Raw genomic sequence first — 26,264 nt, 5'->3', positions numbered from 1 at the left:
CTTAGAAAGCTTCCAAAAAGAATCACAAGAACTTATCTCCTTGCTGATACCAGCCATGGAAAACACCAATGTGGTGTCTTTACTATTCTGTTTTCTTTTTCCATCGTTTAGACATCTACAATTTTTCTCTGCCTCCAAAACTCTTTGCTTGGACAGGATTGGACCAACAGATACAGACAAAGACCAAGATAGCTCCATGCTGCTGGGATGGCCAGCATCAAATTCTCAGGCTGATGAACCTGGAAATAACTTCTAAAGTAAAATCTCATCACTTTCATGAAGTAAAAACACGATTAGATACGTGATGGGACAGTTGCACATCTGGAGCTGCCTTGGCTGGATACAGGTTCTTTAGGAAAGACTGGCACATCGTGGTGGAGTTTGTGCTATAGGCAGCCGAGCAACATGATCGTATGCATATTTGCCAGGGAACTTTTTGTTGCAATTATCCCACTGTCAGGCACTGGGGAGCCTGTGTCACTGCGTTCATTTTGAAGCCCAGTTAATACAACCAGTGGGTCTGCAAAAGTTCATAAATGAGCACACGGAAGGATAAGCACAGATCAGTTTTTGTCTCTATTTTATTCAACAGAAATAACACATTTTAGGGCGAGGAAAAGTCCAGGGAAAACCTGCAGTTTTCAATGACATTATTCATAATTTAACTTAAACAAAATGATACATAGCTAAATACCATAAAACCTGTGCATACGTAGCTTTCTGATGAGATCAGTGCCTTCTTAAGTAATGGAAAGAGAGTGAGCATTAGCTTCAGTGAAACACTCTTCAACTTCTGTCTTTCTCTGTTAGAAACAAAATGTTTTATGTGCACGATCCTTGCTGTTTTTCTCCTGACAGTAAAACACTTCAGTTACTTCAGAATTTGTTTACAAGCCCCGTGAATGTAAACAATGAAAACTTTCATCCCTAGTTAAGTACCAGTAAACCAAATAGAAATACATGGAGACAGAATCAGGGTAGACACCATAAATTCAGCCTGTGGAAGTTCATTTGCCTTTCTTCCAGTTAAGACTGATGGGATAAAATCTGTAGGTCAAATGACTGGGGAGCTCACATAAGCATCACAGTTGTCACTTGAGCTCTCCTATTCTTGCTTGTAGACTTCCAGCACCAGCGTTTCCTGTGGTGTAAGATGATGGGCCCCAGATATGCTGAACACCTTCCTGCAGAGCTGAAAGACATTCCAAAGCCTTACTCTTCATTAGATAACCCATTCAGCTTTTGTCAAGACCTTGGATGTTGGCCTGATTCCAGGATCTAATAAATGCATCAGCTGAAATCAGTTCTCTGAATACTTTGATTTCACGTCCAGATCAAGTGTTTTTTGTTTTCAAAATACTTTGAAATTACCTTTCCCCCCCCCCCCCCCCCTTCCAAGTAAGAAATACTAAAATTTTAACAGATTTGAATCAATTTTATGCTGTTTAGCATAAAATTATAGCATTGATAGAATGGCAGTCCAACAAATACGGAACTCTAGTCCATCATTTTTCTTTGTACTATCACAGATATGACAGAAAATCAGAATTTCAAACCTGTGGAGCCTGTCTGTCCTGGGCATTGTTGCTTGCAGTGCGATTTCCAAGCTATTAGAAACCCTCACAGTGTTTAACACATATTCTGTCTGTAGAGCAGGGAAACAAATATCGTTACAATTCCTTCATTGGCGCTACTTGTGGTCCCAGACATTTATGAAGATAATGGTTTACCAAAAATTGCAGCAAACCTAAACAGCTGTGAGGACAAGAGAAGGCTGATAGCCTCCTATGCTCTTACATCCTCAAGAGAATTTCCTCTTTATACATCGTATTTAGCACAGAGGACCAGTCTACCTCTGGTACACGCTATGATTGCATCTCACAAGGAGGAGACTTGCACTTAAGCTTGATGCCTTCCTTTGTGTGGAGAAAGTAACAGCAAAAAGCAAAAGTCTTGGGGAGTGATATCCTGGCTTTGACAATGCCTCTGGCCTTACCTGGATCTGAGATACAGTTTCAATAGAATTCCCCCTCTTCCTGTATAAACACACATTCAGTTTCTCTCAGACTTTCTTCCAGAACTGTTTGTACAAACTGCGTTTACTGAAATAACTACAATGAACCTGGATATCTGTTCCAAAGTTCACAACTATTGTTTAGATTATGTATGTGATAATTCATATTTGTTTGTTCGTTTGTTTAAAGCAGCAATTCTTCACAGTGAGACCCCCTAGCAATATCAACATTTTTCTCCACAAAGGTGTTTTTATTCAGTGCCATCATGCCAAGCCTTCAGCATCTGCGCCTGTGTATAGATTTCATGCAGCATTTAACATACACCTTTTAACACAGCTGTTTTCTTACTGGCTAGATCAAAGCTGCAGTCAGCATCACTTCTCTCTGGCACAAAAGTAAATTTTCAGAATCTGTAGGACGCAATCTATAAATCTGACTTAGAACCACAGAATGACTTGGGTCGGAAGGGACCCTAAAGATCATCAAGTTCCAACCACCCCCGCCACAGGCAGGGCCACCAACCTCCATATTTAATATTAGACAAGGTTGCCCAGGGCCCCATCCAACCTGGCCTTTAACACCTCCAGGGATGGGGCATCCACAACCTCTCTGGGCAGCCTGTTCCACCACTCTCACTGTAAAGGACTTCCCCCTGATACCCAATCTAAACCTTCCCTCCTTGAGCTTAAAGTTGCGCTGAAGTTACCTAGCTGCCACATTAATAGCTTTTTGCTTACAATTTATTCTTTTTTATATGATATCAATTTAATTGTAGCAAAACAGCTTATCAAGAATGTGTATTTTAAAAACACAGCTTGAAAAGCCAGTAAATTTAGACTTGTTTTCCCTTTGGACAGACTTATTTGAGAAGAACAAATAAGCTTGTTCTGGAAATACGAAGGGTACATCTTTGCATCAATCATTTTTACAGAAAAATAACAACCCTTAAAAAAATGAAGTTGTTACATATTTTGGATTGCTGGTGTAGCAAGGTATAAAAATGCTGAGTTATTTCTCTTGTTTTGTATTCCAAAAAGGTAAACTTGTCTGAGTTAGAGGTAGTAAATAATGTTTACTTGAATTACCACTGGCTTACATAAAGTGGTTCAGACTACAGTCCCAGCTGGAAAGAATGGGTTTCATGTGCAGATGAGTAGAAAAAGTTAGATAAAATTTCCAGTTTGGCACTTTCCATACTCTGTACTGTCAAAGTAAAGTTATCCACTAGAGCTTCCTCTTCCCCGTGGAAGGAATGGAGCTTCTTTCTTCCCAGTAGTGTAAACAATCAGATATTAGACAGAATGATGGGCAACCTCACAGGACACTTCTCTGCGCCTTCTGGAGATATGCTACTGGAACCTGCTGTCCTTATAGCTACCTTTGGAACTCTCAAGTGGGAAAGAAGATCACTTTGTACTCCCATCTTTCTGAGTTAAGGGAATTTTTCTGAAAATTTAAAGCAGTTTGGTGTCACAAATTACTCTCCAGTTTGCGTCAAAGAGAACTGGATCATTACGCACCTATTCTGGAATTTTATTCACCAGTAGTCTAAGGGTCAGTCGTAGAAACCCTCTGCATTGCACTGGCACGGACAAGCCCTTGTGAAGATCATCTCCACCAGTGCAAAGGTACTGGGCACCAGCTCAGACTGATTTACGGTACATACTTTGGGGACATTCATCTCTTGAGGGATCCAGGAGCTTTCTTCAAACATCTAGCATACTCTTCTGCACCACGTTCTCTTCCTCAAGGAAAATCCTGTAAGCTTAAGGATGGTCCAGTCATCACAAGAAAAAAATTGCCCTGGAAGGTGTGAGACAGAGGAACCTCAGATGTAGAATTCTTCGTCATTAGTTGGTGAAGATGGGAAAATGCTACCACTATCATCAAGGGAACAAGGGGCTGTTCTTGAAGATTGTTTGGGCTGCTTGGAAAGAGATGCTGATATGAATGAGCTGGAAGACCATTCAGAGAGAGATGGCAGTGAACCATCCGCAGGATCAAAGGTACTGCACATGGAGGATACAGGCCTTCCACTGGCAGAAGCCTTTGTACTTGTACTGCAGGTTTGCTTCTGTGGTGGAAGAGAGGCTTCCAAGTCACTGCAAAATCTGTTAAGGGCAGAGTATGCAGAGACCACAGACAGGTCTGAGAAGGACAGCTTCCTCCCTGTGTCCACATCAGTCTCCTGTGCATCCTCCAAGTCATCAATGTTAAGCCTTGGGCTGCATCTCCATGTTTTCAACCTGGTTGCAGGTGACTCAGTATTGAAAAACTGAAATGCTTCACTGAAATGAGCAGTCTCTGAGGCTGAGGAGGAACTCACTGTAGGTAAGCAGAACAGAGACTTGCTTCTTTGAAATGACCACAAAATGCTGGAGGCACTGCTGGATCTGCGTGTGAAGTCTTCTTGATCACTGTGTCTGAGGTCCTGCTGGGAGAAACCGAGATAATGACCAAGGCCATTTGCATGATGCACCTTGTTTTGACTCATTTCTTTTGGCTGTTCAGGGACAGATTGGTGGCTCTGAGGATGAAAGCCTGGCAAAGTGGTGAAGTGGGAATCTGTTGACACAGATGGATATGGTTGCTTGTTCTGCTTTGCAGACTTCCTACACCAACTGCGTGCTTGCTGCATCAGGAGAAGGAGAAAAGAAGATCACATTAATACAGAATTGGCAGTCTTACAACCGTAAGTCTTCGTTGCTGAGTTGTTACTGCAAATAATTACGAAGCAGATTTCATTCAGTATGCTTGCAGCAAATGTTTCACTTCAGTAACAAAGAGAAATCACCCTGCCAAAATCCCAAATATTTACATAAGGAGCCTTGAAGGAAACAAGAATAAATGGAAGAGGATCCCTGCCTTGCAGGCTGAATTACACTAGCTTGAAAACCTCACATAATATTGACTTGTTCAGATTCATTCATATTCTGCCTTCCAACATTACTACCCTAGTGACAGCTAAAGAACAAAAATAAAGCAATGGGAGATGTATGGTACTACTGCTATTCCTCATTTCTTCATTAATGTGGTGCAAACGTTTTTATTTTTCCTCTGAGACGCCAAAAAGCCTTTAGCAAGTAACTTAATTCTCTGACATCTCAATGGGAATATACCACTTCTTTCAACAGGGACATTATCTCTTTCATCCAGTTCAGTGAGCAGAATACTCCAGAATCCACTTGCTCAATAAGCTAGCTCCTAAGGACTTTAAGGACAGCTTTAGACATCTAACTTGCTTGTAGACACCTAGGACAAAGAGAGCTGATGGTTACAATCTGAATCTGGTTCCAAATCTCATCCCTTGAGTGGGATTCAGTTGCCTGCCTGCTGGATTCTTGAACAGTTGTCCAATGTCCTCAAGGAGTAGCTGTAGGCCAGGTGTCTCTCATATAGGATTAGACACTAATAAGCCCCAAGTGTCTTAGCAGTTATAAACTCTTGTCATCATCCCACTAGTCTCAGCAAGGCTTTCAGAAGTTTGCATTTTAAAAAGTTTGGTTGAGATTCTTCTTAATGGAATTTTTCATGTAGTACAAAATGCTCCATTTCAGTCCCAAAAGGGAGAGGAATTAACGGGACAAACTGCAAGAACCCTTGAAAATAAACAATTATTTCAGCTATGGGAATTGTCAGTCAAAAATAACAGAGGAGGAATTAGAGATCTCGGTCACCATGTGCTATTAAAGTGACAAGGCCATGAGAAACATCATTCTGGGCAGTTTCAAGTTAGGTAAAAAAAAAAATGCAGTGCACACAAGACTAGTAAGGCCTCATTCAGAATGCTGCACATGACTTCTATCACCCCTATATGAATAAATTCAAACCGAAAAAGATGCAGGCAAAAGAAAAAAAGAAAGATAAGATGAGCTATCCATTAAGCAAAATGTATGACAAGTTACTAAAGGGTTTCTAATCACAACAGAAGAGTCTTCTGGGGCAAGTGATGATAAAGATGGAGCTTGTTTATTTTACAAAAGAGATTATATGACATGACAGAAATGGATGAGGCCCAGCAGCCAAGGAGGTCGTTTTGTCTCCCCTTTCTCTAAAAGAACTCCATGCATTGCTGCCTCAAACATCTTGCTAGTGCACATCATATTATCTTAGTGACCTAGATCTGTCACAACCATTTTCTGTTTCTCACTGCTGTGATTTTACAGGAGGAAAATACAAGATAAAAAGGAAAAGAAATTTCGTGTCCATAAAATATTTTTGCTTGCTTCTGATTGCCTATCTGGAGGTGATTTACAGGACAGCCAACCCTTAGGAATTCATTTAGGCATTTCACTTGTAGATGAATGTATATATATATACGTATATTCCAGTGTATCTGTAATGAAGTAAGCTAATCCACACCCTATTTCCATTTAACAAAATAAGATGTTTTCTTTAATGCCATAAGGAATTAAATGTATTCATGAGTAAACTGACCACGGTTTCACAAACTGATAGGAATTCATGGGTGCAAAAGAATCAAATAAAATTTGTTAAACTGTGAACAAGATATGACTGGGAATCACTTCAGATGTCTTTATGCAACATCAGTTTATTTATGCAGTTGTTGAGTTAATTTGCTTAAGAAATTACTCAACAAGATAAAAGATTGTGTTCAGGAAGTAAATACCAGTAGTTTCTTAACTGCAGACACTTCTGGGTAACCCAGAAATGGTCATATGGCATCCTGAAAGTATAAAGCAGATCACCCCATTCTTTTGATGGGCTTGTACAAGACAGCACTCTTTATTCTACTGCTGGTTGCACTAATCAATGGTACACCTTTCTTCTGTGCAGTAACTCTGATATCAGATACAATACATGGAATTAGTTACAACTCCTGATGAATCAGCAGGAGTTCATGCTTCTCCTGTTTTGCAGGGAGAAGATTGTGGACTGCCTGACCATAGCTAGCTCACATGCAGTGTCTTCGTGTTTCAGCAGACTTGTTGATAACAGAGAAGATTAAGCATCTAAAGAAACCAAGGATGCAAGCAAATGCAGTTCTTCTTGTTTGTGAAAGGATAAACAACGGCAACACTCAGACAAAACTGATGTGGAAACACAAGGCTTTTGGGGGCACATCTGACACTTTCACAGGGGTGAATTCTGTGGGCCCTATGAAAGTCTTGTCTTTAGTTGATGATCTATAGGAAAGAAGGGGGCAGGCTCTCAAGCAGGTTGTTGTGACAGAACAAGGGGAAATGGTTTTAAGAGGGTAGATTTAGGCTAGACATAAGGAAAAAGTCTTTTACATTGGGGGTGGTGAGGCACTGGAACAGGTTGCCCAGAGTTGTGGTTGATGCCCCGTCCCTGAAGACTTTCAAGGCAAGGCTGGATCAAGCTGTGGGCAACCTGATGTAGCTGCGGTATTCCTGTTCATTGCAGAGGAGTTAGACTATATGGCCTTTAAAGGTACCTTCCAACTCTAAGAATTCTATGATTTTATGATCTTTACGGTCCCTTCCAACCCAAGCCATTCTACAATTCTATGTCATGCACATTCAGCTACTCTTCAGCCTTCTCTCCGCTTCTCAGCTCTTCTCTCGGCCTTTCCACTCCATGGGCTGAATTTCTTCCTGAATTATTTCCTTTATTTAATTACCTATTTTCAGCCTTCTCACCATTTGATTTCTCCATTGCTTGCTGTCTTGCCACAGCCTGACCCAACTGCTGGCATCAGGAGCAAGCTTGGTGGAGATGCTGTCAAGAAGGATTGGCCACCTGAGACAACAAAACTCAGTCTAAATGGGTGTGCACAGCTTCCACCACACCAAAAAAAAAACAGGTTTTGATAGGAACTCCAGATTCTGGGAGAGAGATCTACCAGACCCTGTCACAAACACACACACCAGAACTGGCTGTAGATTAAACTGATTAGCTCTCTGACAGAATAGGCTTTCTCATCTAACACTAATCTGCTACTCATTTATAATCTCTGAACAAATCTTTACGAAGCAGGGACGGATTTAGAGTCTTTACGCATTACAATAGGTTGTAGAAGAATTTCATGACAAATATCCAGGAATGCAACAAACTTGCAGAGAAGTGCTTTCAGCTTCACATGGGCTGCCCATAGTGGACAAGCACTCCACAAGTGTTCCTGTAGCCTACTTAAAGTTACATGCTTTTTAAGAAAAAAGATCATAACCACTCAAATGGGCTGTACTGCAATTGTGTTACTATCACAAACACAGGTCTTCCCAGCATTACTCAAAAGGAATATGATGATGTTTGTTTAACCAGTGGATTTAAACCAGTGGGATTGAATCAGAAATAAAATACATTTAAAAAATCAACTTGAGAAAAAGTGGCAAAGGTTAGTCTTTAACATCACCATGGTAAGTTCTACTTATAAGGCAAAATGCATTCAGAAAAGCAGAATATATAAAAAGACGAAATCCTCAAATGCAACTTAAATCTGAATTGATCATATTTGAAAAGCGGTATGTAGTGTGTTTACAAAACTAGAATGGGGAAGTGTCTTGTAACACTTCATATACCTTGTCAACAGATTTTGCTGGATGTAAAGAGTTATCAGAGATCTTACCACGCTATGAAATGTAATTGCATCAATGGAGAAGACAGAGATAAAAAAAAAACAACTGAGGAATCATCTCCCATTTGAGTTATAGACTGACTCAGCTGTGTCCCCACCAAAACTAATCATTAGCACTATTGAACTCTTCTGCCATAGTGAGATTGTGCTTCTTTGCTTTATTTTTCTACCCTATCTAAAGACATTCTCTAATTTAGTCTGTCATCTGTGCATTTTCTTCTCTCTGCTCACTAGCCCTAGCTTGCCAGCCACACATGCCCAAGCCAGCCCATCCCACCTCTCCTGCTTCCCACACTGCATTACCAGCCATGCACATTCATCAGGTCTTCAGATACCCCTGTAAGGGTTAAGCCCAGAGGCAGCCAGGAATTTGGGTAAGACCCATGAAACTAGTAGTGTATTCTGCATATCAGTCTGGTATAATCTTAACCACAATATTTACATATTTTTCCCATACCTCCTGCTTCTGGGCTTAGCAGTGGTGAAGCAGAGTGGGTGCCTTCACACCCGTAAGCGTTGCTCTTAAGTCTTGCTTACCCCTTTGCATTGGTTGGTATACAGGTACACCATCGGAGCTAACTTGCCATCATGCAAAAGCTACTGTGACAAAACAATTTTAACTGGCTTTCAAGCAAATCAAGGAATGAAATCCATGATATTAAACAGACTTATCCTGCCCATGAATAACCTTATTTTCTCCTGCACTGGCTCTAATCAAGACCCTCAATAATTCCATTTGCAAAATGCAGTTTTGAAGAATATGAATCAATTTGACTGGCAAATATCTGAGTCCCTGTGAGCGCACAAAGAAAAGCGGAGGTCACACCTTGTTAGTCTAATCATGTAATTATATTCCAGTTTCAAACGTTAACAACTGCCTGTTATTGACAGGGTCATATATCTACAATTCTAAGTATAGCACTTAATTGTACTCTGTAGAAAAGTAGAAATATCAGTAGTCAGTAAATAAAAACATTCCATTCATCACTAAGCACCAACTTATGTGCAGGCTGAAAAATGTGGTGCAGTCATTCTTTGGACTTGCAGAATTATGAAGAGGTGAAGGTTATTACTAATGGTGTGGTATTGATAGTGCTGTTAATAACACCACTCTGCAAGAAGCTGAAAGTCCTATATCTTACTTTAAAAGACACTATAATTTGCTTTTAACTTAGAAAGAGTTCAAAGACTATAAAGAAGTCCACAGGTCTCCAAATCAAATGCTTCCTATAACCTGTGCCCCATCATATAAGTCCTTGTCCTTAAATGACCACCCTGTCTTGAATTAAGATGTTAACCTGCTTGCACTTGCTGGGTGGCTGCTACGAAGCTGGCCATCAATATGAACAATGGCTGACTTAAATCTGCTTTTTGACAGGTTTTTGCTCCTGTGCCAGAAGAGTAATTTAGGTGAAACCACCTTTCCCCATTCCTGCTGTTAACATTCTGATTTATTTTCAGAGTACAGACCCCACAGACTGACCTTGGCTTGACTCCCATGGCCTTACTCCATCAGTTTCTATCTCTAAGTGTCTCTCCTCTGCACACAGTGGGAGCTGTTCCCTGATTTGCACCTCAGGAGGCCACTTTCTGGAGGCCAAGCACACGTGAGACTTGCAGTATATTGGGCAGTGGCACAAGCACTGTCCATATGCCTTATGGGATGCAAACTCTCATGCATACTGGAGACTACACTCCCCTTTTCATGGGGAGGCTGCAAGATGGTTGAGTAGGAACGGGACATTTCCCTGATTCCTCTTCTGAAAGTACAGAATTCTTAAAGCTGTATAGCAGGACCTTGACTTCACGACTTTACAGCCTCTGCTCTTCCCCTGTTTTGCTCATATCAAACTTCTTTTGCTTCATCCCACTCCCAAGAAACCTCTTCCAGCCCAGATGATTCTATGCTTCTATGTGATAATTTCCATTTCTTTTACTTCATTCCCATACGCTATTTTGCACTCCAGCTATTTTGCACTCCAGCTTCACGTCATCACCCTCACTGAAAACAAATGAAAATCTTGCATTTGGAGGCTTTCATTCTCCTCTTTTGATGCCTATAATTAAAATCTTGTTGTTTTTTGGTTTTTGGTTTTTGGTTTTTTTTTTGTAAGGCTTATCTTAGCCTCCGGTTTGGCAAGTCTCACTTTGCCTCCATATTGTGTGGTGCCTGTTATTTCTGGAAATGTACTGTTTTGAAAGCCTTATTAACAACGCCTGGTGTGTCTTCCTTTTTTTTTTTGTTATTGTTGCTCATTTTCCTTCTGCTCAATTTACTCGAAAGCAGCGCAAAGTCCCATAAACCAGTTATCTCACATAGAAAACACTTGGCAAAAAAAAAAACACCCCAGCCCCCCCAAAAAAAAAACAACAAAGGAAAAGGAGAAAGAGGTGAAAGTGTCTGTTGTCTAAAGGTATAGTGGTGGTGGCTCAGGTTAACAGGCTATCTCAACCAAGCACAGATATGCCTATAGAGCAATAAATGATCCCAACAAACTGGTCCTTACTTTGGCAGAAGCATGATGAAGCTGGATTCACAAATGAAATGCACTCTGGAACAAACACTCTTCTTCAAAAACTGAACAACAATCTTCCAAAGGTCTACACTCCTTGTTTTATATGCTGAGCAGCAGTAAATTCCTTCACCTCTGCAGAGAAGGAATGCATGTGAACTTCTCTCAGGACTGCCACACACAAACCCTTTGCAGAACAGGTGGCTATTAAAAACTTCCTGCTTGTTTTCTTGCTTAACTCCCTCAGATGTGATGCATGCTGATACACTGCCTAGAAATCATGGCTACAAATGTCTTAATGAAGAAATTATCTTCTAGGACTTGATTATGAGCATCTGAGATTACTCTGGAAGGAGAATCTGTGTGAGTCTGTCTCCTAGGCTGCTCTCCAGGTTGCGTTTCTTTTCCTTTACCTCGTTTCTCCCAATCCTGATAATCACCGGGCAAAATACAGGTGCTGTCACCTTGTTTTTTTTCAAATTGATGCTAGAAAATAACTTAAGCTATCAGGAATTCCTCGTCTCCCATAAAAATCTCATAGCTGAGAGCTACTTTATAGAACTACCAGTTCTGTGTGTATACTTTTTACAAAACTTTACCCCTCAGCCATCATTCCTCTACTTGGACTCGTAATTCTCTCTCTCCACATTCTTCAAAACAGCTACCTCATCTCACATCATTCTTTGTATAAACTGAGGCTGACTGATATCACCAACTGCCTTCCTGAGTAGACACACACAGCAAGGGGTTTTGAGATATTTAGTAGTAATGTCCCGGTTCTTTCACCTACCACAGAGCAATAGAAGAGCCTCCACTTCTGCCTGCTGAAGTAGGCTACAGTTCTCCACACAAAACCAATAACTGTGCTTCTGTTTCACTGTGTACTGGACTCACCTGCAAGAGGATCCTGTTTCCATCATGATCTTCAGTCTGCCACCTGCCTTCACTGATTGGGCTGCAAGGGTTGGGCAGGAGAGGAACAAGCTGTCCAACATCTTTCACTCTGAACTCCAGCACTGCTGACTCAGTTGGCATTGGCACGTGGCCCTTTGGGAGTTTTTTTAAAGAAAACTGGATGTCTATTTCCATGTTAGAATAGACAGGAAAAACACAAAAGTCCGCTTTCTTCTGACATACCGGTCTTTTCAGTATTAACTCATAAAACTTCAAAATATCAACAAAGTTTTCATTTCTGCAGTATACTGTGAAGCGGACAATTTCTTTCCCGTAATGCACTGGACGAATAGCCCACAGAGGAGTCTCTGGAGCCAAAGTGTAAAAGTCCTGGCTGCATGGCATGTAAGGAAGGAACTTCCCATGCACTCTCTCTGTGTGGTGGTAATGCCAAGGCGGCTGCTGGAAAGTTTCATGGAGTTGCAAGATGGGTTCTTCTCCATATTCCTCCTGCAGGAACAGAATGATGGCGAGAGCAGGCTGGGAAACACCAGCTTTATCTGGCTTCCTGTGCTTCTTGGACACACGTCTTTCTGAGACTCGAAACAGCTGGAGTTCTGGATGGATCCAGGCCAGAAGATTATCAATTGCTTGCTGAAGAGTCTTGGATTCACCGGGGTCTGTGATAATATGCACACTGACAAGGAATGGGTCCTGTATATCTTCCACAGAAAGTTCACCTGTGAGTATAAAAAGAAAAAAAGTCCTTGAAGGTGTCAAACATACTGATTTCCTTGACTGTTGTCAACATTGAGCTGATCCTTCACAGGGAAGCAGTCTACTCAGTCCCACCGGGCTTTATTCTCACCTCCCTCAAGCTCACTTACAATAAATTAACGCGCAGACATATATCAGTTGAGAAGATAACCAGAAGACAGAGAAGTTTCATTAAGCATACCGTAACAGTTGCTCTTTCTACTGAGGAAGCATACAAAACACATTACCCAAAGTGCATTTCAGTGTTAGAAAAGAGCTGCCCCTTACAGCTAAGATGTAGGAAAGACAAAAATATTGATGTAGCATGGGAGTAAAAGGACCACTAACGATGTTCAGAACAACTGGGGTGGATAGTGTTCACCCCACCTTGTTTTAATTCATACCACTTGGCTTGGGGCATGGAAATTACACTGCTGAGCTCCACTCTATCACCTTGACACTGGAGTTTTCCACCAAGTTAAAAATGTTCTGTGTCCTGAAGGCAATGGTTTTAATAAGTAAGGCAAAGTTTGCAGGCAGAAGCAATATATTTTATTAGACCAACTGATACACTTGGGAAAAAAAGAAATCAGAGAAGCCTTCAGGCACACAAGCCCTTCTTCAGGAAAAGATATTACTCCTCCCTATAAATCCTGCACCGTTTAGATCTTTAGACCATCATAACTACAATTGTACTGCTTCAAGGTTTTTATACGATTAGGGAAGAGTGGTAAATGCAGGGAGCTCAAAAAGTTACCCTTACCCAAGGGAAAAAAGCAGTGGGAGTGTTCAAAGGGGCTGCATGTGCTGCTGTCCCCAAGATCTCTCTGACAGCTCAGCAGCAATGGCTGGATGGAAGGCAGGGCTGGAATTGCCACTTCTGTTCTGTTGGAGTTGCATGCAAACAAAGATCCGAGACAGTTCAATAAATCATCCAGGTAATCTGGATATTTTTGCTGAAACGGTTCCCCCTATGTGGTATTCAGAAACTACCTGCACGTCTGAGACCTCAAGCCCCGGGCACAAAGCCTAAGTGTGTGAGGGCTTAGAAAGGCTTCGCAAGCTTTTCATTGTGCAGACCATGTTTAATAGAGGGACTGTCTCACAGGCTGCCTCTCCTCCTATTGGCAATTCTGCAAAGCTCTCCATCCTCCCTCCTGGCATCAGAACAACATTCCTGTGATCCTTTAGCAATTGCTTTAATGGAAAATCAGTGCTATACAAGTAGCATATTTTAGTTGTCTTTCAATACAGGAAAACACGGAGAAAGCTTTCCAGAAATGACCAGTAAATATAGCATCAATCTAGAAGATGCAGAAACATGCAGTATGCAGAACAAACAAGCATGCATTTTGCCCAGGGCAGACAGAGAAAACCCAAGGGAATTATCAAAAATACAATTACTTCATTAAACAGTGATGCAGAACGACTCTGTCAGATGGTTAATGCAAGAAAAAATATGAGGCAAAATCAATCTGTGTCAGAACACGGCAAGGGGCTCTGCTGCGACAATTGCTACTGGCAGGTATAGTGAGAGATATCCTGTGTCTGTGTGGGAGGAAGACAAAGGGGACGGAGGGGGGGTGGGGAGGTCCTCTCATGGCCCTTTACATGGGACAGCAGGACAGGAAGGAAGACAAACTGTGGAGGACACTGACCTAATAAAACCAGAAAGAAAATAATCACCATAACTACACAGACTTTCATTTCCTAAGACTGGAATAGAAGATGTTCAGCTCTTTTCTCCCTTCATTTCCTTTGTCACACAAATGCTATGAAAGCATGCAAGAAGCGACAGCCTTGATGTTTATGTATATAAATGACTGCAGCTTCCAAAGGAGCCTGGGCACAACAATGCAAAACAAAGAGCCATCGCTGTTGCAGGCTTCTTGCTCTGAATGGGAAAAAAAAAATCCCTGAGCATGGCATCTCTGCCATCCTGTTGCTCAGCATGATGTAAGGACGCTGAATGGTCTAAAGCATTTTTCAGCAGAGGAGCCATTGGAAGAGCCAGCAGCAGCATTAGTATTCTGCAGTGACTGCTGCCTGTGTCCATCAGCACCAGATGCTCAAAACCATCATTAGAAGCTAGGTCTATATACACAGCATAGAAAACCATATTTTTACTATCTTTATTTATTAAGCTAGAAGCAGTTAACTATGCTGAAGGAAGAAAAGTGTAGCAAATCAGTAGAGGGGCTCTTCAGTGACTATTTTATGTTGGCAAAGATGCTTTGACTGCAGTACGGATGCCACTTTCACACATTTCATTGTGTAGCTCCTGTGCTTATAAAGCAGCAAGCTGCACTTTCTGATTTGGTAAAAGAAATTTAAGAGGAGTAGAAGGAGCAAGGAGCTAAGAGAAACTTCCCAAAGCTGATGATAAACTGCAAAATGTTTCTATGTTACTAATGAGGCTTTTTGCTTCACCTCACAGGAAAGGAGGGGAAATGGCACCACTCCCCGTGACATAGCTCAATGTGCCCCCTGGCAAATCGTCACAGAAGCAAATGAAAGCTCTGCATATGCATTAGCCTTTCTGCATTACTGCTTAATCCCACAGAAAAAATCAAAATGCTGAGGCATCTATTTGGAAATACGCTCTGTGGTTCTCACAGCTATGACATTTTTTTTCCCCTATGACAGAGGGGGATTAATTCTTTTCGACCTAGCAAAGCAGCAACATTGTTTAGGGGTAATCACTATACAAAAATGAAGGAGCATTTCACAATCCTAGACTTTTTGCTTCTGTGCCAGGTAGCACTGACTGTCAGCCTGGAGAGGTGACAGTTAAGGTTGGGGGACAGCCGCCACCCCTGTTAGATGCCAGGCATTCAGAACCTGGTATCCTGGTAACACAGTTCTTGCTGAGGCTGGCCAGGAATGCAGGGCACGCAATGCCACAGCTGCCTGAGTACCTTTGGGTCAGTAACTCCAGCAGCTCAGCCCAGCTGGGAATGCTCACAGTTGGAGTTGCAGCTCCTTCCCCCTGGAACATGCACGCATTTCACATTAAAACACGTGAGATGCATCATATCACTGGTAGCTGTAAGAGGAGGTTTCCTTCATGACAGCTGAATAACCCTAGGTTAGAGAAGTTTCCCTCCTGCTTTTGCTTTTTTCGCCCCAGGACTCTTGTACACCCAGCTCTAGCAGAACGGTCCCTCATTATCAAGCCACAGCCTGGCAGCTGGTCCTTCTTTTACAGATCCATTTCCCACTTCAGCTGTTTGTTCTGCATGCAGGTCTCTCCATTTTCAGGGGAGGGTTCCAAACACTTCTTTATTTCAGAAGTGACTATCAATAGCCTATGTTGACACTTGGTTTTCCTGGCTTTTTCAGTGGAAATGTCTGGAATTGCCAAATTCAGCTCATAGCTGATGTTAGGAAATAGATAAGCACCTGCCTTCCCAAAACACAATATCATAGAACCATACATACAATGTATTGGGTTGCAAGTTCCTCAAAGATTATCTAGTCCCATTGCTGCATGCAGAGTTGTCATGCACTAGATCAGGGCCCCATCCAGCCTCACCTTGAACAATGCCAGGGATGGGGCATTTGCAACTTCTCTGAGCAGCCTGTGCCAGCCTGTTCCATCTCTCCTATGCCTGAGTTGAAAATGAAGAAAGGGACCTACAGACTCCTGAGATTCACCAGGTGATACTTCATGAAGTGTTACCTACAGGATTAGGCAAACTTGGTAGTATGGGAAGTAGGACAGAGTCTAGAACAAAGTGAGGTTTTAAGCAGACTGGATCCCAACCCCAATTTCTGCATTTACAGAGGCAGATATTTGCAGTCTTCTATGTGTCCACATTTTCATTTTTATATCAAAGAAACTGAGAGGAAGTAACCTGTTCATATTTGACATAATACTTTTGCGTTGAGCAGCAACTTTGCATTTTAAATCTCAGCACTGCAACATGGCCTTTCATTTCCCTGTTGCAGCATACTGCTTCATGGGAACAAAGTCTGAGCCTTTTCTACCTTACAGAGTAGACTCCTTTAGCACTACATCAGGCAGTAAGATTTCAGATTGAATTCTGACCAAAATGCCTGATTTTTGTTGCACAGATCATTTCAGTTTTTCCCTAATTCATTTCTGTTCCAAAACGCAATGCTGAAATGGTAACATTTCTCACCGGACTTTAGCATTTCATTTGACTCTAACACAAGACTGACCCTTCTAGGTGTGTTAACTGAAAGGCTCTAGGGCAGACACAAAGGCAGAGGCTATTTTCAGAAACAAGGACCATCATTCTCTGGGCAGATGCAACAGAGGTGGTTAGTGGCCACCTCTAGCAGCAGAATCCATGGCTGGGTCACACTTTGATGAATTATACAGCATTAATAACCTTTTGAACAAGAAGGATTTGACAGATTCACCAGCTCTTCCATTGTCTTTCCCCACTGTTTAATAGCATCTGACAAATGCAGGACTGCAGGATAATGTGTTTCGCAGCATGCTCTGCTTAGCACACCACCTCAAGCTCATGAAGGATGCTCAGAAGCAATAAGGGGGATGGTCTGTGTGCCACAGTAACAAGAAGAGAAACATCTTTCACACTACTGTCAGAGCAGAATTTTCCTGTGGAGCTGCAGCTGAATGTTCTCTAACAGAGGTAATGGTGCCAAGATGCTCGCTCCTCCATTCTTGAAGTAGTTTAGAAAATGCATCACAGGTAGAGCAGCACACTGACGAGCATGGCAAAACTGTCAATCTGCTCCTTCAGATGGGCACATAATATTAGGCTCTTTATGCTGTTATTTAATTGCTCCAGGGACCAAAAAAGTTACTGAGTAAAATCAAAGCAGGAAAATTAAGACCATTATCTGCCTGGTAGAGATAAAAAGCCTTTTGATACATTAATATGATCAGTCTTCTGAGGAGATGTCACTGCTCTCAGTGTTCAACAAGGAGCCAATCCTGCAGGAATGAATCTTATCAAAATGTGAAACAATGCCCACAGAGGTACTGCGTGATCAAACAAAGGCAATGGCAGGTCTCTCCATGTGGTACCATTGCTATTAGATGGTGAAGCAATTGCTGAAACTCCCTGCTATGCTACAGACCCAGTGAACTCACATCCCTCCCCACCAGCTCCACTGCCCTGACCTCCCTAGGGCAATGATTCATTTTCAGCTCAAGCTGCTGTTGGAAGGGGGCACAAAATCATAGAATCACAAGGTTGGAAAGGACCTACAAGATCATCTAGTCCAACTGTCCTCCCATTATCATTGCTACCACAAGCCACTAAACCACATCTCATAGCTTCTCATGCAGCCGCCCCTTGAACACTGCCAGGGATGGCGACTCCACCACCTCCCTGGGCAGCCATCCCAGTGCCTGACCACTCTCTGAGAGAAAAAGTTTTTCCTTATGTCTAATCTAAACCTCCTCTGGTTCAACTTGCAGCCATTTCCTCGGGTCCTCCTCATCACAAGCTCCCTTCAGGAAGTTGTAGAGTGTAATCCATCTCACTCCCATTCATCTCTCTGTGCACTCTTGCACACTCTTCATGCTGCTTGTCATTTATTGTGAGGGTGCCAGGACCTTCTAACCAGTTTTCCTAAGAGTATTTCCTGTCAGCCCAACCTGTACTTACCTAACAGTGATACCTGAAGCAAAACAGCTCTTTGCACTTTTGGATATGTCTTTGAGCGCTCTGTGGTGAACCCAAACCTGGTACAAAACCTTCATTCTGGTCAGGGATGCCAACTTCTCACCCTCAATGGCATCAAATCCATGCTCACCCCTCCTCAGTACGGCCCACATCCTCACCTTGCTATGTGCACTCAGAATGAATAAAAATCACTTAAGTGTTTGCAGACAAAACCCACTGCTTCAGGAAAAAATCAAGCTGAAAAGAGATGTTTGAGTGCTGAGCTTCTGCAGTTGTTATCCCTAGTTCAGTGCATGCAAAGCACACAGAACAGTCTACTGCAACTGCTCATTGAAAATCTATATAAGCCAGGATGGTAAAATTAGCATGAAGTATTATTATAGGAATTCAGGGGTATTCTCCTGGAAACCAACTATTTTTGTTTCCCCTCTTCCCTCCCACACTGTTCACCACAATTCAAAAGCAATCTTGAGAGTCTCAGACCAGTTTGCACTGCATGTGTGTTCAAACCACAAAACGGATTCTCATGATTTGGCATCTTCATTACCTGTCTTCACTCAGTAGCCACAATCTCCTTCCATTTCTCCATCTAGGGGCTCAAACAGATCCACCTCATAGGGATTAATTCTTACATGAGACCACAGAAGAAAATTCTTGTTTGAATACTGACAAAATATTACCCATCTGTGGAAAACAGTAGGCAACTGTCATTATGCATCTCTCAGAAACAACAATCAAAAAACACTCTGGGGAACTCAATTGTAACAGCGAGCTGCTGCTCACAAGATTTGCCCAAGTGAGCTTAGTGATGCTGCTGGCACGAGCCTGCATCATTAGGATAAAGCATGGAGCTTTATGTAGTAGCCTGTATTACATTCAAGTCCAGAGGAGAACTACAGAAAAAGCGCATTAACTATTAATGTTCAACCATTACATGACTTTGTGTTACCATTATTTTATATTGCATATAGAACTGAAGAAGAGTTGCCCTACTTTTTGAAGGGGCCAGAGGAGGGAAGAGAGTCTGAAACTGAAATGGAGATTGAAAGTAATATTCTAGATGACTCCATAATTCCAACTTAGACAGTTCAGCTTTACAGAGATGTAAGTCCTTTCTGATGATAACATTGTCCTAAATAAAGATGTGGATTATTGCACTGGCTAAGAACCCAGATGCTGATCTTTGGCATTCATTTCAGATCTCTGGGCAGAGTTGTAAGGTGCTGTAATTCAGCAAAAGTTTAATCAGCAATCGCTACTGTGCATGTTGGCATTCAAACTGCATCCAGAAACAACACGGAGTTCAAAGTCCTAAGACTGCAAGTGCTGTCTTTTCTTAAAATCCAGCTCCTATATAAAGCTGAGATTCTCAAAAATATGTTTTTTTATAATAGCACAGGAAGAACATGGCATTTGGAAAACAAGAAATTCTGTACACTTGAGCTGCTGTCAAATTTGGTCCAACAGTGAGCTCTACACCTCACACAATGTACTCCAGTTAACTGAGAGTGTGATTTTATGATTGGCTTAAGACAATTTAAGACTTCACTGCTGGCACTGCTCCCTCTACGTTTCCCAGCTAAGTGTTTCCACTGCTTCCCATGTGTCAGATCTAGATGCAAGTCGAAACAGCTTGCTGAACAGATTGGAAAGAAAGACTCAGACAAGAATAATCAGGACTGTGTCTTCTAGTGGCAGTCAGAGAACTGATCTGGCTAGCAATGTTAATTTTCAGGAGGGCTTCTTTTAATCAGCTTGTTATCGCTAGCAGGTGGCAGGGGAACCTGTCTAGGAGCCATGACAAAGCACCTACACTTGAGATGCATCTCATAAAAACATGGGATCGAGCTCTGAGGCATGGTCAATCATTTGCCACATTAGCGCCTCTCTAGACAATCATCTTCACAGCAAAAGGACATTTAGACTCTCCAATGCAAAAACTATTTTGAATGTCAGGATCCTATCAGCTGACAGGAGGGTGCCATTCAAAAGACCAACCCCAGCCAGACCAGCTGGTGGGAAAAAAAAGGGAAGCAGTAGTAGAAAGCATGCCTTGTAGGCAGTGTTTCTTTTTAATCCCATACAGTGACAGCCAGGAGTAACCTGGTAAAAAGTTTGTGGAGCTTGAAGAAATTACAGGCAGAAGTACGTTTGCTTTTTTCCAAACTTTTATCAACAAACACAAGAAACTAACAAAAATAAAGCAGGCATTTGACAGCTACTGCTGTGGAATGTGGCCTACACCAAGTAGAGAATGCCCCAGATCCCCAACGAACCTGCAAAATAATTCTATTTCTTCATTTAAAAGAGTTCAAATAAAAGAAAATGAGGCAACAATACAGTGAGAAAATCAATTGCTGGCATCGTCAATGTGGTGTTCCTGTAGTAGAAACTGCCTCCTTCATCTTTCACGTGTGTTTTGTCATTTGACTCAATGAATCAGATGGCTTTTCCCTTTCTATCTACTAGCGCCTTTGAGTGAGAACTTGCTTTCCTAAGTTATTATAGGACAGATTTACTTTTTCACCTTCTCTCTTTGGGCTTTAACATTTCAGACAGATATCTTGACAATTTTCAGATCGTTTTCCATCACTGTACAGGCTGAACTTGGAGCATGAAAATCTTTCCTGCAAGTCATTGCTCTGAATGGAAGACCCACTAACCAACTGTCCAGCTCCTTGTGGCCTTCTGGGACAGCAAATAATAACACTTCCACACAGAGAAATACAATCCACACCACCTAATAATCAAATCCAACTTTCTCTGAAATTTTTCCTGTAAATTTTTTACTAGAACTGTGCACTACTTGACAACTCAGTATTCGTCAAAGCTTTTCTGTGCTTCTGAATCACATCTGGAAAAGAGAAAGAGGAAAGATTTGATTATGTGGTTTTGGCTATGGCTATGTGTGCCTAAAACAGGAACTAGAAAAAAAAGTCAGGTTGTCATTCATAACCCATCTTTTTTCTTTATAATTTCTCCAGTTTTCATCTGCTGTATCTATATGACAGGAAAAAGAACTGACTGGATGTGGTAAGAAAATAATACACAATGGTGATATAAGCATCAACAGAGGTAGAGTTCTGATAACTCTGGTCTAGTAATTGTGTGCTTACACTTCTTCAATACTGAAACTCAAGCTAGCACTAAGCCAGTAGGAAGTAATTTAACCATGGAACACACATTTGGGTGTGTGCTAAATGATACTAAAGAGTGAAACTCTGATCTTAACCCAGAACACGGGTTTCTCCAACGTTTAAAGAGGAACTTCAGCTTTTACATGTGGCTTGTGGTTAACACCACATATCTCACAGGTAAAAATCAAATCTGATTTGATTTCAAGCACAGTTCCACAATTGTGCATGCCCTTACACACAACACTGTCTCAGTCCTTTTAATTGTACCTTTAAGGGCATATGTTTGGCCCTTAATTCTTATGTTTCTAAATAACCCTGTGCATACAGTAAGATCATCCTCAATATGTAGAACATTTAAACTACAAAAGCAGCACCCTAACATCAACTTCTATAAAGGTCAACATGCAAATAGCAACATTAGCTCTGTATCAACATCTCCATCGTGCTTCTCAGGCAATGGTACAGCAGCAGTGATGACCCCATGCAGTACCTAATACAGTCCAGGCTACAATGGCACCTCCTCTAAGACAGGAATGGATGTTTGTGGATGAAGCTGTGATGTTGGTGGGTCTAGAAAGGAGTGCCATTAAGTTGATTAATCATTACGCAGTGGAGACAGCAAACTAGGGATTGAAGATGTTGCTGGCCTGCTGATATTGCTCTGGGTAGATGACTCAAGATGAAATACAGGAAAGTCTGTTTTAACATAGCAAAAACAATTTACTCTTTTTCCTTTATACGTGGGGGCAATCTTTCAATGGAAGAGGTTGTCCAGAGAGGCTGTGGGGATATTTTGAATCTAAGCAACTTGCTCTAAATGGCCTTGCTCTCAGCAATTGGCTTGGACCAGACCACCTCCAATGACACTTTCTGACTTCAGCTTTCTGTGACTCTGTGCCACACTTTTTAGCTTGTATTCAAGCCCTTTCTCCTTCATTGCAGGATGACGAGCAGTCACACCAGCATGTTTCACACAGCTGACTACTGCCACGTGGCACCTAGTAGTAAGACACTGTCTGCCTTCACACAGCCACAGCAGGCAGCAACATGATACAGGCCAGGCAATACGCACAGAAGCTACTCCCTGTATTTCCTCAAGGAGCTTCCACTTCAGGTTTCAGCACTATAAAAAACAGATGAATTTGCAACATTGGCACATGCTATAGCCTAAGAGCTCTACACAGTTTGGGCCCAATTTCCAGTTTCATTTTACTCTATACTTTGATTTGCATTCTTTTTATAAAACCTTCTGGAAATACAGCACGATACTGGAAAGCCGACTATAAACTGGTCTTAATATTTAATAGAGCCTGTTGCCAGCCATTGTAAAATCATCTCAGTTCTCCATGGAAATAATACTATGGTATATCTTCATATTGCAGTAAAATAAAAAAGTTATGTCCTTACACTTATTACATGACACTGGTTGGAGAAGTATACCGAAAATACACCCAGTCCAGCTGTGTCTGGGACAGAACTGGTTTCAACTAATTGAGCTTAAGGCACACAACTTCAGTGCTACTTTTTACCTTTCTGACAGGTTTTCAGAAGTCCAAATGTAGCTCAACTCCTTCCTGCTCCTGGCTAGTTTTCACTAGCTTTAACTGTTAAGTGAAGGCAACCGGATACTGAAGTTCTAGTTTGTGTTTCACTTATGACTCAGCTGAAACAGCACAAAGTGTATCCAAGTTGTTCCCTTATTGATTGTCCAGCTGAATAACGTTGGTGGTGTAAAAAATACCACCTCCTTTTACAGTTATTTCTAAGACACCCTGGTTAAATTGTCCCCCAGATCTGTCTAGGTGTGGAATACTTAAAGCTACAAATCACAGAAATCTTTCTTCAAAATGCCTACTTCTGGTTTGAGTCTTTCTGAAGCTCCATTATCATCACAATGAAGACTGCACAGAGGAGCAGGTAAGCAGGCGCCATCCAAACCTTCTTCCTGCTTGAAAGTCATCCCTGAAATGTACAGATCAAAGCAACCTGAAAGTAATTACTGTGCTGACCAACACTAATTAACTATGTCTTTGTGATTCCAACTACCTGCATCCATAAGTTGCGAATGGCCTTTATATTTCTTTATTATGCACTTTGGGTAAAAGTCTCTTCTTTGTGAAGCGTCTAGCACAATTGACTCTCATATATGATTAGGGATCCCTAGTGGTAACTGAAAACTGTAATTGAGAAGGTAATTGAAAATATGAGCAAAAAAAAAGCTTATTGCATTTGCTAGATTAATGAAGAGCACACCAATGGGCAAAACATCCTATTGAGACACCTCCTGCTAAAGAACAAAGGAAAAAGAGGGTTATACTAATTTAATACAGAAAAGGAGAAGAATGTTAGATTTAATTTAGCACTTACCTTCCATGAAATCACACTACTGAACCTTTCAAAGCCATAATGCCTCACAACCTAGCATCTAGCAGGAAGGTTTTCTTTGACTATTTACTCTGCTCAATAAATAGTAAGGGGAAAAGGCCCACAGTCACCACAGCAACAGTCAGAGCAGCACGGGCAATGAGCGGCTCATTTTCCTAGAGAAATTAACACAGATGTACTCTGCAAACTTCAGCATTCTGTCCCAAAGTAACTGCTATACAAAACATGCCAATGATAGAAAAACGCTGTGGTGAAGAGCATTCTTTGGTTACCCAAAGCTGGAACGCAATGGCAAAGAACAAAAGGACTGAGATGCTGCCCTAGACCAAGATCTACGCAGCACACCAGAGAAGCCTTTAAACTGGTGAATGCCTCTCACAATAACTGCCTGGGGAAAAGTACATAAAAATTAATGCCTGTACAGACTGCTTCTTCCATTGCCACAAAGCAGCCCAAGAGATTCACTTCTGACCTGGGAGAGCCTCCTGCCACAGCTTCAGCATTCCCATGGGCCTCAGCACTGGTTTGTTCAGCTGCTGTCCTAGCAAGGAGCAGTGTAGGCATCTATCGTTAATTCATCTGCCAGAGCTTTCCTACCCTTTCTGTGGGCATGTCTGTATAAAACCTTTGTACAGGGGAACTTATCCAGAACTTCATAAAACAGAATTATCCATTTATTAAATGCTGAAATCAGATCCTTGTTGGCTCCAGAGAATAAGACCTGTGCAAAACCAAATGAACCTACAACGCTCCTGGCTCAGATAAGATCCACTTCATTAGAACAGGAACTTCAAATGAAGAAGCTAGATAATAGAGACTCTTTGCTTTTGAACTTTATGGCTTATTTGGTATTACCTTAGGTTCTGATGGTATCGTGGATTAAACTGGTTCTGTATTACAAGAAAAGCCATTTCACGAATCTGTCTTTTCCCTGCCTAAGTTAAAATGGTTAAATCACAGTGTGGGTTTTTAATATATGCTCCCCAGTGATGTCTTCTTCAAATACATTATGCACTCACTGTCTTCCAGCCTCCAACACAAAAGCACTTGTATTTTGCTAAACTCCTTTTACATCAATGTTACTGTTTCTCTCTCACTGTCTGACCAAAGCGACCACACAAACACCACAAAATGCAAAGTTAAATACTGCTACTTGTGGAGTCGTAACAATATAATTTGCTTTGGAAGCGGAAAAGGAAAAGAAAGAGACAGCCCTGTCTCCTGAACTTTTGTGTCCATACTGGAATGATGAACATCCTTGTACTGACAAATCACCAGTGCTGAAATGTAACTGTAATCCTCACATATTCTGGACAGCCTCGGTCAGCAAGACATCAAAGTAACTGCATTCAGCATAGCAAACTGTAGCTGCCATACAACTAAACACCACACGTGCAAACAGCTAACTTAAGAAAAATGAACAATTACAAAATTAGCATTACCTTTCTTTGTAAAATATATAGCAGCCACACCAAAATGATAAGGGACAAAACCTGATGAGAAATAATTTACTTTCTCATGCCTTGTGTTCTGAATGTAATTGCCAAACAAACATGCTTACGAGGCAGCCTCAAATGATCAGCCCAAGTTGTGATTTGAGGGGAAGGGCACACACCTGGGGTAACCAGGCAAATCCAAAAAGTAACTAAAAAGAAACATTTGTTTGATTGGATTTTCCCTCTCAATCGTTTCAAGAATTCTGTCTTCCAGTGGGAAGCCAAAAATGTATTTAAACAACAAAATTTAGGAAAAAAGCTGTACTGAATTCTTTTTCTCAGATGTATGCACACAGCAAGCTCCCTGCTAGTCACATCAGCTCAGGAGCCAGACATTACGAACACCATCTGATCCAGCGCTTGCTGACACCAATAAAAGCCCTCCATTGAAGATGATGGGAGATGGAAAACAAACCTCTCCATGCTTCAGCCAGAATGTGTGAAAGAAAAAAACAAACTGATGGCTTTCTTCTCCTCTGATTTCCATGGTGCATAAAGATCCAGATTATAAAATGCAATTAGTCATCTCTGGATTCTTTGATTTGGTTACTTGTAGTCTATATGTGTACCAGGGTGACAGGTATCATCTTGCACTGTATGCGTGTGAGGTACAGAATGTCCTACAGCTAAGAAAATAGTTTGAGTGGGAAGACAGAGAAATGAAAAAGTGCCACTTGAAATTGCTTTCACAATGTCATTTTGCTTTGGTGAAAAAAAGAAAGAAAAATAATCCAGATACTAAGATAAGCTGAAATTCAATTATTCTAAACACCTAGAAAGATTGTGACACTCACTAGAGTATCTATTGCCTTTGAAATCAAAGAAAAGCTTATTAGGATTTGTTTTCAAGTGCTTCCTTGGCATCAGCTTGCAATAAGCATT

General features: G+C 41.4%; 1 protein-coding gene across 3 annotated transcripts in view; it reads right to left on the bottom strand.

The window, feature by feature from the left end:
- Window positions 1-564: 564 nt before the first annotated feature.
- The window catches only part of FAM124A (family with sequence similarity 124 member A), a 37,947-nt gene continuing 12,247 nt past the window's right edge, over window positions 565-26,264 (bottom strand). Inside the window, exons 3-5 of one of the 3 annotated variants that reach the window (XM_072326799.1) lie at window positions 11,982-12,721; window positions 1,557-1,645; window positions 565-1,278 (exon numbers count right to left, since the gene is read on the bottom strand). In XM_072326799.1, coding sequence (XP_072182900.1) covers window positions 1,236-1,278; window positions 1,557-1,645; window positions 11,982-12,721 — 872 coding nt within the window. In that variant the 3' untranslated portion in view covers window positions 565-1,235. Of the gene's footprint in view, window positions 1,279-1,556; window positions 1,646-2,738; window positions 4,648-11,981; window positions 12,722-26,264 lie in introns of those variants that run through there. The other 2 variants (XM_072326798.1, XM_072326797.1) reach the window with 2 other exon arrangements.

The sequence above is a fragment of the Excalfactoria chinensis genome, chromosome 1 (genome assembly GCF_039878825.1).
Source record: "Excalfactoria chinensis isolate bCotChi1 chromosome 1, bCotChi1.hap2, whole genome shotgun sequence".
Lineage (NCBI taxonomy): Eukaryota > Metazoa > Chordata > Aves > Galliformes > Phasianidae > Excalfactoria > Excalfactoria chinensis.
The sequence above is the reverse complement of the archived record's forward strand: the minus strand, read 5'-3'. Positions and strand labels throughout refer to the sequence as shown.